Below are 19,649 nucleotides of genomic sequence, written 5' to 3'. Positions count from 1 at the left end.
CCAGTTTGCTGAGTAGTGTTGGAGGCTATTTTGTAAATGACATCGCCGAAGTCAAGGATCAGTAGGATAGTCCGTTTTACGAGGGTATGTTTGGAGGCATGAGTAAAGGAGGATTTGTTGCGAAATAGGAAGACAATTTTATTTTGGATTGGAGATGTTTAATATGTGTCTGGAAGGAGAGTTTACAGTCTAGTCAGACACCTAGGTATGTGTAGTTGTCCACATATTCTAAGTCCCATCTGTCCAGAGTAGTGATGCTAGTCGGGCGGGCGGGTGCGGGCAGCGAAATGTTGAAAAGCATGCATTTAGTTTTACTAGCATTTAACCTCTTGCTCCTACCCGACACGCAGGCGTCCCATCTAGACATCTGGAAATGCAAATGCGCTATGCTAAATGCTAATAGCACTCGTTAAAACTCAAACGTTCATTAAAATACACATGCAGGGTATTGAATTAAAGCTACACTCGTTGTGAATCCAGGCAACAAGTCAGATTTTTAAAATGCTTTTCGGCGAAAGCATGAGAAGCTATTATCTGATAGCATGTAACACCCCAAAAGACCCGCAGGGGACGTAAACAAAATAATTAGCATAGTCGGCGCTACACAAAACGCACAAATAAAATATAAAACATTCATTACCTTTGACCATCTTCTTTGTTGGCACTCCTAGATGTCCCATAAACACTATTGGGTCTTTTTTTCCGATTAAATCGGTCCATATATAGCCCAGATATCGATCTATGAAGACTGTGTGATCAACAAAAAAAATTGCGTTTTATAACGTAACGTCATTTTTTTAATTAAAAAAGTCGACGATAAACTTTCACAAAACACTTCGAAATAGTTTTGTAATGCAACTTTAGGTATTAGTAAACGTTAATAAGCGATCAAATTAATCACGAGGCGATGTATATTCTATAGCTGTACGTCTGGAAATAATGTCCGGGTAAATCTCAACCAAAATATCCGGTCGGAGACCGGAAGAACTGCGCTGCCTTGTTTCTGTTTGACCAAGAAACAAATAGTAGGCAAATGACAAGACTGTTGACATCGTGTGGAAGCTGTAGGTATTGCAACCTCGGCCCCATTTAATGTGGTTCACATTTAACAATTGGTTGAAGTGGAGCATGGATATATTTTCCCATTTTCAGTGATCAGATTTTCCTGCACTTTTCGATGAAACGCACATTCTGTTATAGTCACAGCCGTGATTTAACCAGTTTTATAAACATCTGAGTGTTTTCTATCCACACATTACTAATCATATGCATATACTATATTCCTGGCATGAGTAGCAGGGTGCTGAAATGTTGCACGATTTTTAACAGAATGTTTGAAAAAGTAGGGGGTAGGAGTAACAGGTTAAGAGCAGTTGGAGGCCACGGAAGGAGTGGTGTATGGCCAGATGTAATACAGAATGGTGTCGTCTGCGTAAAGGTGGATCTGGGAATCACCCGCAGCAAGAGCGACATCATTGATGTATACAGGGAAGAGTCGGCCCGAGAATTGAACCCTGTGGTACCCCCATAGACTGGCAGAGGTCCGGACAACAGGCCCTCCGATTTGACACACTGAACTCTATCAGAGAAGTAGTTGGTGAACCAGGCGAGGCAGTCATTAGAGAAACCAAGGCTGTTGAGTCTGCTGATAAGAATATGGTGATTGACAGAGTCAAAAGCCTTGGCCAGGTCTATGAAGACGGCTGCGCAGTACTGTCTTTTATCAATGGCGGTTATGATATCGTTTAGTACCTTGAGCGTGGCTGAGGTGCACCCATGATCAACTCGGAAACCTGATTGCACAGCGGAGAAGGTACGGTGGGATTTGAAATGATCAGTGATCTGTTTATTAACTTGGCTTTCGAAGATTTTAGAAAGGCAGGGCAGGATGGATATAGGTCTATAACAGTTTGGGTCTAGAGTGTCACCCCCTTTGAAGAGGGGGATGACCGGGGCAGCTTTCCAATCTTTAGGGATCTCGGACGATACAAATGAGATTTTGAACAGACTGGTAATAGTGGTTGCAACAATGGCAGTGGATAATTCTAGAAAGAGAGGGTCCAGGTTGTCTAGCCCAGTTCATTTGTAGGGATCCAGGTTTTGCAGCTCTTTAAGAACATCTGCTATCTGGATTTGGGTGAAGGAGAAGCTGGGGAGGCTTGGGAAAGTAGCTGCAGGGGGTGCAGAGCTGTTGGCCGGGGTTGGGGTAGCCAGGAGAAAAGCGTGGCCAGCGGTAGAGAAATGCTTGTTGAAATTCTCGATTATCGTGGATTTATCGGTGATGACAGTTTTACCTAGCCTCAATGCAGTGGGCAGTTGGGAGGAGGTGCTCTTATTCTCCATGGACTTTACAGTGTACCCATAACCTTTTGGAGTTAGAGCTGCAGGATGCAAATTTCTGTTTGAAAAAGCTAGCCTTTGCATTCTTTTCTGACTGTGTATATTGGTTCCTGACTTCCCTGAAAAGTTGCATATCGTGGGGACTATTCGATGCTAGTGCAGTCCGCCACAGGATATTTTTGTGCTGGTCAAGGGCAGTCAGGTCTGGAGTGAACCGAGGACTATATCTGTTCTTAGATCTACATTTTTTTTAAAGGGGCATGCTTATTTAAGATGTTGAGGAAATACAATTTAAAGAACGACCAGGCATCCTCGACTGACGGAATGAGGTCAATATCCTTCCAGGACACCCGGGCCAGGTCGATTAGAAAGGCCTGTTCGCAGAAGTATTTTAGGGAGTGTTTGACAGTGATGAGGGGTGGTCGTTTGACCTCAGACCCATAGTGAATGCAGGCAGTGATCGCTGAGATCCTGATTGAAAACAGCTGAGGTGTATTTGGAGGGCAAGTTGGTCAGGATAATATCTATGAGGGTGCCCATGTTTACGGATTTGGTGTTGTTCATTGATAATTTGTGTGAGATTGAGGGCATCTAGCTTAGATTGTAGGACTGCCGGGGTGTTAAGCATATCCCAGTTTAGGCCACCTAACAGAACGAACTCTGAAGATCGATGGGGGGGTGGCAATCAATTCATATATGGGGTCCAGGGTACAACTGGGAGCTGAGGGGGGCCTATAACAGGCGGCAACAGTGAGAGATTTATTTCTGGAGAGGTTCATTTTTAAAATTAGAAGCTCGAACTGTTTGGGCATAGACCTGGGAAGTTGGCCTGCAAAGTTATGTCAATCTCTGCAGTAGATTGCAACTCCCCCCCCCTTTGGCAGTTCTATCTTGATTGGAAATGTTGTAGTTTGGGATGGAAATCTCAGAAATCTCATTTGCGTTTATGTCAGTGTGATTAGAGGGGCAATACATCAGTGCAAGGCCATTAGCGACTGGCAGTTAGGAAGTTCAGTAGCCTACTAATGACCATTCGCAGCATCAGAGCGCAGTTTTGGAGAAGCCTAGTTACGGTGCCTAAACGGTCACGTGGAATTTGACTGTGGTCCTGACTGCCGGTGTTGCGGTAATACGGTCACCATAACAGCCCTATTCCTACATCATTTCCTTTCATTGCATTTCATCTACACTCGATCCCTCGATCCACTCCGATGTCAACAACTACAGACCAGTATCCCTTCTTTCTTTTCTCTCCAAAACTCTTGAACGTGCCGTCCTTGGTCAGCTCTCCCGCTATCTCTCTCAGAATGACCTTCTTGATCCAAATCAGTCAGGTTTCAAGACTAGTCATTCAACTGAGACTGCTCTTCTCTGTATCACGGAGGCGCTCCGCACCGCTAAAGCTAACTCTCTCTCCTCTGCTCTCATCCTTCTAGACCTATCGGCTGCCTTTATCTCCGAGTTGGGCATCTCCGGCGTGGCCCACGCTTGGATTGCGTCCTACCTGACAGGTCGCTCCTACCAGGTGGCGTGGCGAGAATCTGTCTCCTCACCATGCGCTACCACTGGTGTCCCCAGGGCTCTGTTCTAGGCCCTCTCCTATTCTCGCTATACACCAAGTCACTTGGCTCTGTCATAACCTCACATGGTCTCTCCTATCATTGCTATGCAGACGACACACAATTAATCTTCTCCTTTCCCCCTTCTGATGACCAGGTGGCGAATCGCATCTCTGCATGTCTGGCAGACATATCAGTGTGGATGACGGATCACCATCTCAAGCTGAACTTGGCAAGACGGAGCTGCTCTTCCTCCCGGGGAAGGACTGCCCGTTCCATGATCTCGCCATCACGGTTGACAACTCCATTGTGTCCTCCTCCCAGAGCGCTAAGAACCTTGGCGTGATCCTGGACAACACCCTGTCGTTCTCAACTAACATCAAGGCGGTGGCCCGTTCCTGTAGGTTCATGCTCTACAACATCCGCAGATTTCACACAGGAAGCGGCGCAGGTCCTAATCCAGGCACTTGTCATCTCCCGTCTGGATTACTGCAACTCATTTGGCTGGGCTCCCTGCCTGTGCCATTAAACCCCTTCAACTCATCCAGAACGCCGCAGCCTTGTTCAACCTTCCCAAGTTCTCTCACGTGCTTCTCCACTGGCTTCCAGTTGAAGGTCCGCTACAAGACCATGGTGCTTGCATAATGTTCAGTACTGATCAGGCCCTACACCCAAATAAGGGCACTGCGTTCATCCACCTCTGGCCTGCTGTACAGTTCCCGCTCAGCCCAGTCAAAACTGTTCGCTGCTCTGGCTCCCCAATGGTGGAACAAACTCCCTCACGACGCCAGGACAGCGGAGTCAATCACCACCTTCCGGAGACACCTGAAACCCCACCTCTTTAAGGAATACCTAACCTTCTCACCCCCCCTTAAAATATGTAGATGCACTATTGTAAAGTGGCTGTTCCACTGGATGTCATAAGGTGAATGCACCAATTTGTAAGTCGCTCTGGATAAGAGCGTCTGCTAAATGACTTAAATGTAAATGTAAATGTAAATCTACATGTGTTGGACAAATTAGCATTGGCCAGAAGTGTTGGGGCTTGCAAGGTGCTTGGAATCTAATGATTTTGAATCAAGCATGTCATTTTTCTTCATAACGACTTTGTGCTTTGGTGTAAGGGCATCTCTAATATTAAGGAACTGGTGTATCTGTGTGTTTGTCTTTGCGTCTTTAATACTTTAACACAGGAGGTTGAGAAGGTGCATAAGGGCAAGAAAAAAGATAAGCCAAAACCGAAAGCCAAGGTGGGTGATGGAATGGATTTATTCTCCTACTGCACACTCCCCCCCCCCCCCCCCCCAACATCCCCTCCCCCATCCAACAGGGTTGATAACAGAAAGCAGCACATTTTAAATTGTTCACTAACACATTCCCCTCTCAATCTATTCCCTTTTTATTTCAAAACACTTTATTTAACGACTTCTCTTTCTCATAGACCTCATATCTGCAGATCTAACCCACTGAAATACTCAACACAATAAAACTGTCTGATCTCACTTGTTCCCAGACATGGAGCCTCACTCTCTTTTTCCCTACATAAAACCAGGCTCCCTCCGATGATGAGGAAGAAAAGAAAGACGGGGATGAAAAGACAGCTGTGAAAAAGAACATGAAGCCAGAGGCTAAACCAGCACCCAAGGTCAGACAGACTTTTGATAGGCTTTGGGGAATTTTCACTATTGCTTAGCCTATCTAGTCATTTCAGATCTGCTGGAGTATCTAGGGAGTTCAGAGTATATCCTAGCACTTTATGTTGAACTAAATTAGAGACTCACTTTTTTATTATATATACAGTGCCTTGCGAAAGTATTCGGCCCCCTTGAACTTTGCGACCTTTTGCCACATTTCAGGCTTCAAACATAAAGATATAAAACTGTATTTTTTTTGTGAAGAATCAACAACAAGTGGGACACAATCATGAAGTGGAACGACATTTATTGGATATTTCAAACTTTTTTAACAAATCAAAAACTGAAAAATATATTAAAGCTACATCTCAAGACATCAGTCAGGAAGTTAAAGCTTGGTGACATGTAGCTTGGCCTACAAACCTGACTCAGTTACTCTAGCCCTGTCAAGAGGAATGGGCCAAAATTCACCCAACTTATTGTGGGAAGCTTGTGGAAGGCTACCCCCAACATTTGACCCAAGTTGCACAATTTTAAGGCAATGCACCCACATACTAATTGAGTGTATGTAAACATCTGACCCACTGGGAATGTGATGAAAGAAATGAAAGCTGAAATAAATAATTCTCTGTTATTCTGATATTTCACATTCTTAATAATGTGGTGATCCTAACTGACCTAAGACAGGGAATTTTTACGAGGATTAAATGTCAGGGATTGTGAATAACTGAGTTGAAATGTATTTGGCTACGGTGTATGTAAATTTCTGACTTCAACTGTATTATTATTTACATTTTTTTATTGTAGGCAACTGAGGAGGATGAAGCGGAGGACGAGAAGCCTCAGCCAAAGAAAGGCAAGAAGGAACAGCCCAAGGTGAGTGAAGCGCTTTAGTGCTAACGACACAGACTTTGTGTAAACAGTTTTCCTTCTGGAATGTAGGGATGGCATTCTATAGGAAATGTAATGGGTTAGCAACATACAGTGTCTACATAAATTATTCATACCCCTTGACTTATTCCATGTTTTCTTATTATGGTGTGAATTTATGTTTCATCTCACACATCTACACACACTACCCTTTAATGGCAAGGTGAAACATGTTTTTAGACATTTTAACTAATTTATTGAAAATGAAATATAGATATCTCACTTAAATAATTATTCACACCCCTGAGTCAATAGTTTGTTCAAGCACCTTTTGCAGTGATTACTGCTGTGAGTCTTTCTGGGTACGTCTCCAAGAGCGTTCCACACCTGGATTTTGCAACAATTTGACCATTATTCTTCAAGCTCTGTCAAGTTGGGTCTTGATCAATGATAGACAACCATTTTCAGGTCTTGCCATAGATTTTCAAGTAGATTTAAGTTGAAACTAACTTGGTAAGCAACTCCGAAATGTGAATTTGTCTCCCAGTGTCTGGTGGAAAGCAGACTGAACCAGGTTTTCCTCTAGGATTTTAGCTGTACTTGGCTCCATTCCATTTATTTTTCTATCCTGAAAAACTCCCCAGTTCTTGATGATTAAAAGCATACCCATAACATGATGCAGCCACCAGTATGCTTGAAAATATGGAGAGATACTCAGTAATGTATTGGATTTGCCCAAACATAACACTTTGTATTCAGGATAAAAAGTGAATGCTTTGCCACATTTTCTGCAGTATTACTTTAGTGCCTTGTTGCAGGATGCATGTTTTGGAATATTTTTTTATTCTGTACAGGCTTCCTTCTTTTCACTCTGTCAATTAGGTTAGTATTGTGGAGTAACTACAATGTTGTTGATCCACCCTCAGTTTTCTCCTATCACAGCCATTAAACTCTGTAACTGTTTTAAAGTCACCATTGGCCTCTTGGTGAAATCCCTGAGTGGTTTCCTTCCTCTCTGGCAATTTGGTTAGGAAGGAAGCCTGTATCTTTCTAATGACTGGGAGTTTTGATGCATCATCCAACGCGTAATTAATATCTTCACCATGCTCAATGGGATATTCAATGTCTGCTTTTTTATTTTTTATTTACCCATCTACCAATAGGTGCCTTTTGCGAGGAATTGGAAAACCTCCCTGGTCATTGTGGTTGAATCTGTGTTTGAAATTCACTGCTCGACTGAGGGACCTAAAAGATAATTGTATGTGTGGGGTACAGAGATGAAGTAGTCATTAAAAAATCATATTAAACACTATTGTTGCACACAGTCCATGCAACTTATCATGTGACTTGTTAAGCAAACTTTTACTCCTGAACTTATTTAGGCTTGCCGTAACAAAAGGGGTTAAATACTCATGACATTTCAACTTTACATTTCTTTTATTAATTTGACATTGGTATTATGTGTAGGCCAGTGACCAACCCAACTTAATCTATTTTAAATTCAGGATGTTACACAACATTTTGAAAAAGCCAAGGGATGTGAATATTTTCTGAATGCACTGCACTGTGTGACTGAGTCTGAATATCCACACCTGTAAACTATCTAGGCCAATATAATGCATGACCACGGTATATGGGTCACAGTAGCACTTTATCACTTGCAGCGTAGTTTCTGTATTACCATAATGCTGTGTTACTTGTCCATTCAGAGGATGAACAAACCTGCTCGCCCTCCGCGCAGCGAAGATGAAGAGGCTGAAGACGATGAAGATGACACAATGAAGGTGTGTGTTTATCGTCTGCTGTATGGAAAGGTCATACATGGCATGTAGAGCCACCTAGAACACCTAAATCACTGACTCTCCCTCTGTCTGCATCCCTCTCCTGTCAGTGTGCTGAAGACGTGATAGCAGAGCAGGAGCAGGAGAAAGGTGACGACCCCTTTGCCAACATGAGCAAGAAGGAGAAGAAGAAGAAAAAGAAAATGGTAACAGTACCAATCAAAGTTTTAGAACACCTACTCATTCCAGGGTTTTTCTTTTTTTTACTATTTTATACATTGTAGAATAATAGTGAAGACATCTAAACTATGAAATGACACACATGGAATCATGTAGTAACCAAAAAAGTGTTAAACCAATCAAAATCTATTTTAGATTCTTCAAAGTAGCCATCTTTTGCACACACGTGGCATTCTCTCAACCAGCTTCATGAGGTAGTCACCTGGAATAAATTGAAATGAACAGGTGTGCCATTAAGGAATTTCTTTCCTTAATGCGTTTGAGCCAATCAGTCGTGTTGTGACAAGATAGGGGTGGTATACAGAAATATATATATATATATCTTATATTCGTTTAATACTTTTTTGGTTACTACATGATTCCATATGTGTTATTTGATAGTTTTGATGTCTTCACTACTATTCTACAATGTAGAAAATAGTCTAAATAAAGACAAACCTTCAAATGAGTAGGTGTGTCCAAACTTTTGACTGGTACTGTATATACTCTACAAATACTGACCTTTTTGAGAGCCTTTGGGCCAAACCAGAGACAGAAGCATTTTATGAATTGGAAGTGTGTGTCTGTGCCTTTGTTTCTAGATTGAGTATGAGAAGCAGGTAGCCAGTGTGCGTGCTGCCAACGCCATTGAGGGAGACTTCTCCGTGTCCCAGGCTGAGTTGTCTTCCAGGCAGGCCATGCTGGAGAACGCATCAGATATCAAGGTGACCTGACCCTCTCAACTTTTCTAGTGTTTCTTTATTCTGGAGAATTGAGAGAACTACATAGAACCTACTTATTTTACTGAAGAAAAATTCAATAGGACTAAAAATCAACTCAATCGACACATCTCTCTATCTTTCTCTTATATTATATTACACAGGCACAAACAAAAGTATGTAGACACCCCTTTCAAATTAGTGGATTCGGCTATTTCAACCACACCCGTTGCTGACAGGTGTATAAAATCGAGCACATATCCATGCAATCTCCATAAACAAACATTGGCAGTAGAATGGCCCGTACTGAAGAGTTCAGTGAATTTCTACGTGGCACCCTCATAGGATGCCACCTTTCCAACAAGTTAGTTCGTCAAATGTCTGCCCTGCTTGAGCTGTCATGGTCAACTGTAAGTGCTGTTATTGTGAATTGGAAACGTTTAGCCCCAACAATGGCTCAGCCGCGAAGTGGTAGTCCACACAAGCTCACAGAAAGGGACCACCAGGTGCTGAAGGACGCAGTGCGTAAAAATCATCTGGCACCAACGTCAGCACAAGAACTGTGCCTTGCGAGCTTCATGAAATGGATTTCCATGGCCGAACAGCTGCACACAAGCCAAATATCGCCATGCGCAATGACAAGTGTTGGCTGGAGTGGTGTAAAGCTCGCCGCCATTGGACTCTGGAGCAGTGGAAATGCGTTGTCGGGAGAGATGAATCACGCTTCATCATCTGGCAGTCCAACAGTGTAAGCTGGATTTGGAGAAAGCTACCTGCCCCAATGCATAGTGCCAACTGTAAAGTTTGGTGGAGGTGGCATAATGGTCTGGGGCTATTTTTCATGGTTCAGGCTAGGCCCCTTAGTTCCAGTGATGGGAAATCTTAATGCTACAGCATACAATGACATTCTGAACGATTCTGTGCTTTTAACTTTGTGGCAACAATTTGGGGAACTTCCTGTTTCCGCATGACAATGCCCCTGTGCACAAGCGAGGTCCATACAGAAATAGTTTGTCGATCGATGTGGAAGGACTGGACTGCGCAGAGTCCTGAGCTCAACTCCATCGAACACCTTTGGGAGCCAGGCCTAATCACCCAACATCAGTGCCTGACCTCGGTAATGCTCTTGTGGCTGAATGGATGTAAGTCCCTGCAGCAATGGTCCAACATCTAGTGGAAAGCTTTCTTGGAAGAGTGGAGGCTGTTATAGCAGCAAGGAGGGGACCTGTTAAGGAAGTAGAGAATTCAGGCAGCTTTTCGCAGCTTTTTGTTAAAAATCGCGCAACATTTCAGTGCCCTGCTATTCATGCCAGGAATATAGTATATGCATATGATTAGTATGTGTGGATAGAAAACACTCAGACGTTTCTAAAACTGTTTAAATCACAGCTGTGGCTTTAACAGAACGTGCGTTTCATCGAAAAGTGCAGGGAAATCTGTTTACTGAAAATGGAAAAATATATCCTTCCGCGATTTCAAGGATTTGTTCAAAGTGAACCGAATTAAATAGGGCCGAGGTTACACTGCCTACAGCTTCCACACGTTGTCTAGAGTCTTGTCATTTGATTCGCAATTGATTCTTGGTCTAACCGGTTCAAGGGAACTCCTTCCCTCCGGTCTCTGACCGGATGTTTTGATCGAGCTCTCTCAGGACATGTTTTATACACGGACAGCAAAAGAAATTACATCTCCTCCTGATGAATTTTATCGCTTATTAACGTGTACTAATACCTAAAGTTGCATTAGAACAGTATTTCGAAGTGTTTTGTGAAAAAAGACCCTAAATGATGTTTATGGGACATCTAGGAGTGCCAAGAAAGAAGCTCGTCAAAGGTAATGAATGTTTTATATTTTATTTCAGCGTTTTGGTTTGCGACGGCTAACGCAAAATCTGTCGTGTTAGGTGACGTTGCAGTATTTTGAGGGTGCATGGTATCAGATAATAGCTTCTCATGCTTTCGCCGAAAAGCATTTTACAAATCTGACTTGGTGGATAGATTCACAACGAGTGTAGCTTTAATTCAGTATATTGTATGTCAATTTTAATGAAAGTTTGAGTTTTATCAAAAACTATACGTGGCGCACTTGAAATTTCCACTGATTTCCACTGATTGATGTTCCCACAGCGGGAGCACTTCCCTAACATGCCCATGATTTTGGAGTAAGATGTTTGACGAGCAGGTGTCCACATACTTTTGGTCATGTAGTTTAACATCTTATCACACACAAGAAGAATGGTTGAACGGACGAGGATGGTTGTTGGGATTCATCAAATGGCTGATGAATGTCTATGTTACTGAAACATTGCACTTTATGTATTAAATGTTTCTTTGTAAGCACACAGTGTGAGTATGAGGTGGTTAATCCCTTCAACCGTTCCTTACTGAATGTCAAGTGGGAAGCCCTAAAGTTTGGAGTATCAGAGTTCACCTATGGTGGTTTCAGTGTTTTAATGTGCTGCTCTTTGTTTCCTCTAGCTGGAAAGGTTCAGTATATCAGCTCACGGGAAGGAGCTGTTTGTCAATGCAGATCTCCTGGTGGTGGCAGGAAGACGCTACGGTCTGGTTGGTCCTAACGGGAAGGGGAAGACCACGCTTCTGAAACATATCGCCAACAGAGTTCTCAGTATCCCTCCGAACATTGATGTGCTGCTCTGTGAGCAAGGTATGTCACCTGTCCTCTGAAGATGATACCATGATACCTTTCTCTCTGTCTCCTTCCCTTATCCTGTCTCTCACCCCTCTTCTCCCTTCCTTTCGCTCTACCCCTCTCACTCCACCCGCACTATGTTTTCTCCCTTCCTTTCTCTCTACCCCTCTCACTTCACCCGCACTATGTTTTCTCCCTTCCTTTCTCTCTACCCCTCTCACTCCACCCGCACTATGTTTTCTCTCTACCCCTCTCACTTCACCCGCACTATGTTTTCTCCCTTCCTTTCTCTCTACCCCTCTCACTCCACCCGCACTATGTTTTCTCTCTACCCCTCTCACTTCACCCGCACTATGTTTTCTCTCTACCCCTCTCACTTCACCCGCACTATGTTTTCTCCCTTCCTTTCTCTCTACCCCTCTCACTCCACCCGCACTATGTTTTCTCTCTACCCCTCTCACTCCACCCGCACTATGTTTTCTCTCTACCCCTCTCACTTCACCCGCACTATGTTTTCTCCCTTCCTTTCTCTCTACCCCTCTCACTCCACCCGCACTATGTTTTCTCCCTTCCTTTCTCTCTACCCCTCTCACTTCACCCGCACTATGTTTTCTCCCTTCCTTTCTCTCTACCCCTCTCACTTCACCCACACTATGTTTTCTCCCTTCCTTTCTCTCTACCCCTCTCACTCCACCCGCACTATGTTTTCTCCCTTCCTTTCTCTCTACCCCTCTCACTTCACCCACACTATGTTTTCTCCCTTTAACACCCTGTCGTGCTGTCCATATCTTCATAGAGGTGATGGCGGATGACACCCCAGCGGTCCAGGCTGTGTTGAAGGCAGACACCAGGCGTCTGAAGCTCCTAGAGGAGGAGAGACAGTTGCAGGCTCTCCTGGAGAAAGGAGAAGACAGTGTGGCTGAGAGACTGGATAAGGTATGGGGAAACATCAAAATTAAACCCTAAAACACTATTAGATCTGCCAGGCAAAATATCCACTTCCTAATTGCTATGATAGTCTATTGAATACAGGGCTGGGGTCAGGTTTTCATTCAGACTGTGGTAACTGGAAAAAGAGAGTCATGGTCTCTTAGCCTGCATTCAGATAGTAATGTAATATCTGTCAATCGACTTAACCACTGCATGTGTACATATTGTGTGTCTGTCTCAACCAGGTCTATGAGGAGTTGAGGATCATCGGGGCAGCAGCAGCGGAGGCTAAAGCCCGTCGTATCTTGGCTGGTCTGTCCTTCACCCCAGAGATGCAGAACAGAGCTACTAAGAAGTTCTCTGGAGGCTGGAGGATGAGAGTCTCACTAGCCAGGTGCAGTTTTTTCTGAATTCCAAGTGCAGGTGTAGGATCTAAATTCGATCACTCTTTTGTTGCTGAGAATTTACAGGAAATGCAGATGAGTTTCATGATTCAAATAAATTCATTGAAAACCCACACTAACACACGGTTATCTTAATAGTATTGTGCTTTTCATGTAACCTACCGTTGACCAGCTAATAACCTAACCACCAAATATCCTTAACAACACACTTGCTGAGCCAGGTTTCAGAAAATACAATTACATCAGTTGATTTAGCCCAAATCCTAACCCCATCAATTTTTGACAACGGGCTGTGTACATTTAAATGAAAAATACTAAGACCAGATCTAGTTTTAAAATCAGAGGGGGTTTGGAGACATTGCATATCAGGGCCAGGGTTAGGTTGCACGTTACCTGATATCAACAAAAGAAAAATAACTAGGCACCTCTGTTTAATAACCTTGCACGGCTTCTACTTGCACGAGACCTACTGCAAGCTAATTCTACAAGTGAGTTTCCAGACAGTACAAAACAGTGTTCACATCATGCCCCAAATGCATCGGCACTTGGACGAATGGGCCGAGTGAAAGAGCGAGTTCCCGCAGACAAAATGTCTAATGGACGGGAGAGCACATTGTCAGATGTACTCACCCAGCGACTGTAAGCTGTAAGAAATAGAGACAAGGAAAGGTAAGGTGAGAGAGGGGCCTGTGTATATGCATGTGGGGGTGGATTGAGAGAAGGGCTTGGGGATTGTTGAGCTGCCTCTGACAGCCAGGCGGAGAGCGAAGAGGAGCAGCTTGGACGAGACACTCTGCAGAGGGAAAGCTGAAGATAGAACCCAGGCCAGCCAGAGAGAGGGTTACTTTGGTCAACTTCAAGTGAAGAAGTGCAAATAGCGGGAAAACGTTATCCGAGGTTGAGGGAGACCCGCGATCTTTACACCAGCAAAACAAAATAGTTTGCAATACACAACAAGGAAATTGTAGATTTGTTCCATCATTAATTAATAGATTATTAGTAGGTTAAAAACTACTAGTCACAGACAACGACTTGACATGCTGCCATCTTGGATGTTTCTGTTAAAATATAGGTCAAATTAAGCTCATATCTGTTGACCCCTTAGCCCTCCCAAGGCAATTCTATACATCTGAAATGATTTGATTATAGAGGTTTTAGCAATATGGGAATTTCTTCAATTGTTTTTTTTCTTCAGCTACTTCTGCAGGTCAATTCAAATGTAATTCAAAGTGCATTGTTACAACGTCACTTTTACAGAGAATAAAAATGAACGAAAGTATAACGCAGAAATAAAAACAGCAGTGAACATGAATTCTAAGCTTCCAGTGGCTCTCTCCTACCAGAGCTTTGTTCATGGAGCCCACCCTGCTGATGCTGGATGAGCCCACCAACCATCTTGACCTCAACGCTGTCATCTGGCTCAACAAGTAAGGGCACACCACACGCAGCCTTTTACTTATATAGAACTTATTTCACAGGGCCACACTTCATGCAGCTGCTTACTCAATGGGTCTCCTTTCTGCCCTGGATCTGTAATGATACCACTGCAATGCCTAATATGTTAATCTCTTCTCCTAGCTACCTTCAGGGCTGGAAGAAGACTCTCCTCATCGTGTCTCACGACCAGAGTTTCCTGGACGATGTGTGTACTGACATAGTTCACCTGGACAACCAGAAACTTTACTACTACAGAGGGAACTACTGTGAGTTTATTAGTGATGTACATTCTTTCTCCTACCCCACAAACAACACACAAACTAATGTATGACTAGTTCTATACACATTTACATTTAGCAGGAGCTCTTATCCAGAGCCACTTGCAGTTGGATCCATGTTCTATAGATTGAAGCTTCGCTCTCTCTGTTTCTCAGTGACGTTTAAGAAGATGTACGTTCAGAAGCAGAAGGAGCTTCAGAAACAGTACGACAAACAGGAGAAGAAGCTCAAAGATCTCAAGGCTGGAGGGAAGTCCACCAAACAGGCCGTGAGTACAGGACCGCTACCCCTGTTTAGACATGGTTCTGTCTCTCTCTCTGTACTTCTCCCATCATCCACTGTTTTCTGTCTCTCTCTAGGAGAAGCAGACTAAGGAAGCCTTGACCAGGAAGCAAGCAAAGGGAAAGAAAAAGGGAGGAGTGGAGGAGGAGAGTCAGGAAGCTACAGACTTGCTCAAACGACCCAAAGAGTACACTGTCAAATTCACCTTCCCCAACCCCCCTTCTCTCTCTCCTCCCATCCTCGGATTGCACAGTGAGTTCTCCCTCTTTTTTTCCCCTCTTCCTCTCTCACTTTTTGTATATCCCTGTTTAACCCTCTGCTCTGTCTCAGGTGTAGACTTTGCCTTTGAGGGACACAAACCCCTCTTCAAGAATGTGGACTTTGGTATCGACATGGAGACTAGAAGTAAGTAGAAAACCTTTCTGTTTGCATACCTGTGACACGTTGGACTTTCTGGTCATTAGCCTCCATACTATACCTTAACTCTGTTTTCCTTGTTCAGTTTGTATAGTTGGACCCAATGGAGTCGGGAAGAGTACCCTACTACTACTTCTCACGGGCAGGTTAAATCCAGTAAGTTTCCCTTCAAACAAAAACACATATGATCTATATATACACAAGCACACAAATACAGCAGAAGTGTTTGTGCACTGATGGGTGTAACTGTCAAGCTAAATGTGTGTTGATTTGCCTTTCAGTCCAAGGGGGAGATGAGAAAGAACCATCGGCTGAAGGTGGGCTTCTTCAACCAGCAGTATGCTGACCAGCTGAACATGGAGGAGGCAGCTACAGAGTACCTCCAGAGGAACTTCAACCTGCCCTACCAGGACAGCAGGAAGTGTCTGGGCCGCTTCGGACTGGAGAGCCACGCACACACCATCCAGATCTCCAAACTATCAGGTTAGGAATAGAAACATGCACGCTCACACACACACCATCATCCAGTGTGTTTCGATCTGTTTTCTAAATGTCTTCTCTCCATCTAGGTGGTCAGAAAGCCAGAGTGGTGTTCGCTGAGCTGGCCTGTCGGCAACCTGACGTTCTCATCCTGGATGAGCCTACTAACAACCTGGACATTGAGTCGATCGATGCCTTATCAGAAGCTATCAACGAGTACAAAGGAGGTATGAACACAGTATGAGGCTGTTAATGTTTATTTTTGTTAAAATGTAGGATCAGAAAGTAGCCTCTGAAATTGGTGTAGTGATGGCATGAATAAAGTGGCAGTCAACATCAAACAATTTGCATGCTACTGATGGTGCCCTTTGGTAGACTCTTATGGTTATATCCTCTTCCCTGCTGTTGTCCCATCGTAGCGGTGATCATTGTGAGTCACGATGCCCGGCTCATCACTGAGACAGCCTGTCAGCTGTGGGTGGTGGAGGACCGGTCTGTCAACCAGATAGACGGAGACTTTGAGGACTACAAACGGGAGGTCCTGGAATCACTGGGGGAGACCCTGGTCCACAAGGTCAAGGAGTGACCTACCTACAGCAGAACCAGGGCTCTATTCCCTAATATAGTGCATTACTTTTGACCAGAGCACTATGGACCCTGGTCAGATGGTACTGCACTATGTAGGGAATAGGGTGCCATTTTGAACAGACCCCAGGAGGAAATAGACATGTAATATAACCCACTGCTGATGCTGGCTATGTCATTAGCTCAGTGCTGGGGTGCATCTTCATAGTCTAAAGTGGCTTCCTTTCCTTGATCATTTGAAAACTTAGGATACGTTTAGGCAACATCATGGCTGAAGTCAAGGAAGCCACATTGCATTATGAAGACACACCCCTTGGTGTACTGCAGTGTCCTCTCGGCCTATGAGATACATTTTCAGAACTACAAATTGCCCCACACCTGTAGATCTGATAGGATCCAGAAGTGTCTTGGGCAAGGGGGTGATTTGGAATTCAGAATTTGACTGAACAAATAGGCATGTCTCACCAAGAAAGCAATATGCTGAAGTACTTACAATAGAGGAAATGGCAATACATTACCACTGGCTCCATACATGTAGAAACATAGCTCTTAACTGGGAATAAACATACCTGTATTAAGTATTTCCTACAGACAAAAAGGCAATGAAATAAATGATTTTGCATCTTACATGTTTTTATTGTACCACTTGCTCTTTAAATACAAAACCATGGATATGAGATTAGACAGATTACTCGTGGATGGTCAATATAGCATGTACTGATCTGATAAATTGTAGCCTGGGAGAAGGGTCTGGAATTAATCTGACGTGTTTTAGCATATTGTTTGCTTAAGACTAGAAATATGAAAGGCAATTTAGCTTAAGGTCCAAAAACAAAACACTAACAATCTGAATACTTTGACACTAATTTGTGTTTTATGAACAAAATGTGCTCTGTCCAGAAACACCAAATTAAATCCTCAAACTTTCACCATAATTCCTCTGATACACCCTCATCAATTTCATGTAGGTCTTGTCTATTTCAAATATGCCTTATAGGTCTTCTTGACTTTAGCCACTTCAGTCTCGTCTGGCTGTATGGTGTGGTACCACCGGTACCAAGGATCACCAGAGGTAATGGGGGGAGGAGGGGTTGAGCCCACTGCGTCATGGCAGTTGGAGTAGTCCTCTCCTGAGAAGTCCACATGAGGAACCTGGAAGGGTAGAAGCCCTGGAAAAAATATGGACAATTTACTGTAGAGAACTACATTTCTGTTTTGGTGGCCTTGTTGAAGCACTGGGCTGGTCACAAAACTGCGATTCTCCATTATTGCTGTAGAGCTCTAGCATTCTGCTCCTTAGTCACAGAGGCTGAACTTACCATGGTCTCTTGCAGTGCCAATCGCCTGATTGAGCTGCTTTTGCTGTTTCTGACACACTCCTGGATAAAAATGTAGATGGAGATCATATAAAATGTGGCACTTTAGTTACCTGAAACCTTGCAAAAGGTTGTTTACTTTATGAAGAAATGTTTATCACTGAAACACTTATTGGCAGCCTCAGTTTCACGTATCAACTGTGTTAGTCAATCAAATAACTTATTTAGATATCATCCATGCTGAATTCAGCAGGTGTTTCATTCATAGAATTGTATGCATATTAGGTAAATTGAACTATCTTACCTGTCCGTGTGGAGTCATAGACAATGCCTGTATTTGGACTGATGAACTGTTGCAGTAGCTTCACGTTCTACTGGAAGACAATGGGCCATTGATTAACAAACCAAATTGAATAGCCTGTTAAGTCAACTGAACAAAACCAATCAACTGTAATTAATATTCAATCGCTCACAATGCATGCGTGTTCCATGAGTAAGACCAGACCTGATAGTTAATGATGACATTGGAGTCTCGACAGATTGGACAGGGGTTCCCACATATCTTGTCTCCTCTCTGAAAATGAAACAAAGTGTTGAGTTTGCAGTCACATCTGTTTAGTAGAGAATATAATATGGAGTTATAGCACAGACAGCGTCATGGAAGACATCCTCTGATCATCTGTAAACACCCCAAAGCCTGGGCAATAGCTCGGCGAACTGTCACAAGTATCAGTCAAGGTTACAGAACCAGCTCTGTTACACATACAATGCAAGTCTTGCGCGTCTTCTGAGGAGGAATACCTCCTTTGTGGTTCCTCCTGTAGTCAGACCACACTGGACTGGTTCCATAGAGCGCTATGTACTCTAGAAATAGGAGAGGTGGATGGACACATATGGATAGATTAACAAATGAATTACACTAATCCTGGACTACTTGCATGGAGATTCTCCATTCAGCATACTTAGTCTGGGTATGCAGAAACATCACTTTAAAAAAGTGTGTAGAGTAGACATTCAAGTTCTAATCTCCATACCTTCGCTCTCCAGGTAGTCCCATGGTCTGTCCTTGTAGCGGGCAAGCGCCTCCCCGACATCACTGGGGATCTCGGGTGAGGCTGCAGTGCAGAGAGCGAGGCTGGACTGCACACCTGGAAACACAGCCCGGGTCCAAAGCCTGACAGGTAAACTCTTTGGAAGATAGAAACCAAACAAATACTGTCAGTCAAGTATGAAACTCGCAAATACAGTGTACTGTACACAAGACCATACTGCTAATAATTTTGCATAGACTGGTTGTGTGAAACATATGACGGGTTGTTTCCAACTAGCTGTAACGTTAGCTGGCTATTGAACTACCGACAGTAGTTCGGTCACTGTTTCGTTATCTAACGTAATTGAAGGTGTGCAGCAAAACCCCTAGCTTTCGCTTACCTGACACACTATAGAAAATAATAGAAGTACCTTATTCTGCCGAATATTCTGTAAAAGCAAAGGGGTCACACGGCATACAATTCTTCCAATGCCTCGTATGGATGCTGCCATTTTGACGTTCACAGCTGAGGGTTGAAAGTTTACAGGTGAAATGTGAGGTAGCACATTATTTATGTGCGCATGACCAAAGAAACTCATTTTGGACTTCAATGAATCTATTTTGTGATTTTTACATCATTATTAATTTCGTCATTTGAAATTTAAGGGCATGGTTTTGATCGTGTCCGCGGGTGTGGCAGGCAACGTGCTCGAGTGCG

The 19,649-nt window shown here is 43.5% G+C and overlaps 2 protein-coding genes across 6 annotated transcripts in view; one reads left to right on the top strand and one right to left on the bottom strand.

The window, feature by feature from the left end:
• The window catches only part of LOC124012891 (ATP-binding cassette sub-family F member 1-like), a 31,629-nt gene extending 14,417 nt beyond the window's left edge, over positions 1 to 17,212 (top strand). For 4 of the 5 annotated variants that reach the window (XM_046326927.1, XM_046326925.1, XM_046326924.1 and 1 more), the window contains 18 exons: positions 5,093 to 5,149; positions 5,452 to 5,544; positions 6,341 to 6,409; positions 8,113 to 8,187; positions 8,295 to 8,390; positions 9,006 to 9,128; positions 11,600 to 11,786; positions 12,568 to 12,707; positions 12,947 to 13,095; positions 14,449 to 14,532; positions 14,684 to 14,808; positions 14,977 to 15,089; positions 15,181 to 15,355; positions 15,434 to 15,508; positions 15,606 to 15,676; positions 15,802 to 16,003; positions 16,090 to 16,227; positions 16,420 to 17,212. In XM_046326927.1, coding sequence (XP_046182883.1) covers positions 5,093 to 5,149; positions 5,452 to 5,544; positions 6,341 to 6,409; positions 8,113 to 8,187; positions 8,295 to 8,390; positions 9,006 to 9,128; positions 11,600 to 11,786; positions 12,568 to 12,707; positions 12,947 to 13,095; positions 14,449 to 14,532; positions 14,684 to 14,808; positions 14,977 to 15,089; positions 15,181 to 15,355; positions 15,434 to 15,508; positions 15,606 to 15,676; positions 15,802 to 16,003; positions 16,090 to 16,227; positions 16,420 to 16,586 — 2,139 coding nt within the window. In that variant the 3' untranslated portion in view covers positions 16,587 to 17,212. The remainder of the gene's footprint in view (positions 1 to 5,092; positions 5,150 to 5,451; positions 5,545 to 6,340; positions 6,410 to 8,112; positions 8,188 to 8,294; positions 8,391 to 9,005; positions 9,129 to 11,599; positions 11,787 to 12,567; positions 12,708 to 12,946; positions 13,096 to 14,448; positions 14,533 to 14,683; positions 14,809 to 14,976; positions 15,090 to 15,180; positions 15,356 to 15,433; positions 15,509 to 15,605; positions 15,677 to 15,801; positions 16,004 to 16,089; positions 16,228 to 16,419) is intronic. The other variant, XM_046326928.1, reaches the window with a different exon arrangement.
• On the bottom strand, positions 17,198 to 19,592 carry mrps18b (mitochondrial ribosomal protein S18B). Its single transcript, XM_046326938.1, has 7 exons — positions 19,363 to 19,592; positions 18,936 to 19,089; positions 18,668 to 18,765; positions 18,407 to 18,475; positions 18,206 to 18,272; positions 17,905 to 17,964; positions 17,198 to 17,754 (listed from the first exon to the last, which is right to left on the bottom strand). The coding sequence occupies exons 1-7, from the start codon at positions 19,528 to 19,530 to the stop codon at positions 17,561 to 17,563; spliced, it is 810 nt and encodes a 269-aa protein (XP_046182894.1). The 5' UTR covers positions 19,531 to 19,592; the 3' UTR covers positions 17,198 to 17,560.
• Between the last annotated feature and the right edge of the window lie 57 nt (positions 19,593 to 19,649).

This window comes from Oncorhynchus gorbuscha, linkage group LG24 (assembly GCF_021184085.1).
Source record: "Oncorhynchus gorbuscha isolate QuinsamMale2020 ecotype Even-year linkage group LG24, OgorEven_v1.0, whole genome shotgun sequence".
Classification (NCBI taxonomy): domain Eukaryota; kingdom Metazoa; phylum Chordata; class Actinopteri; order Salmoniformes; family Salmonidae; genus Oncorhynchus; species Oncorhynchus gorbuscha.
This window is presented reverse-complemented; position numbering and strand designations above follow the sequence as displayed.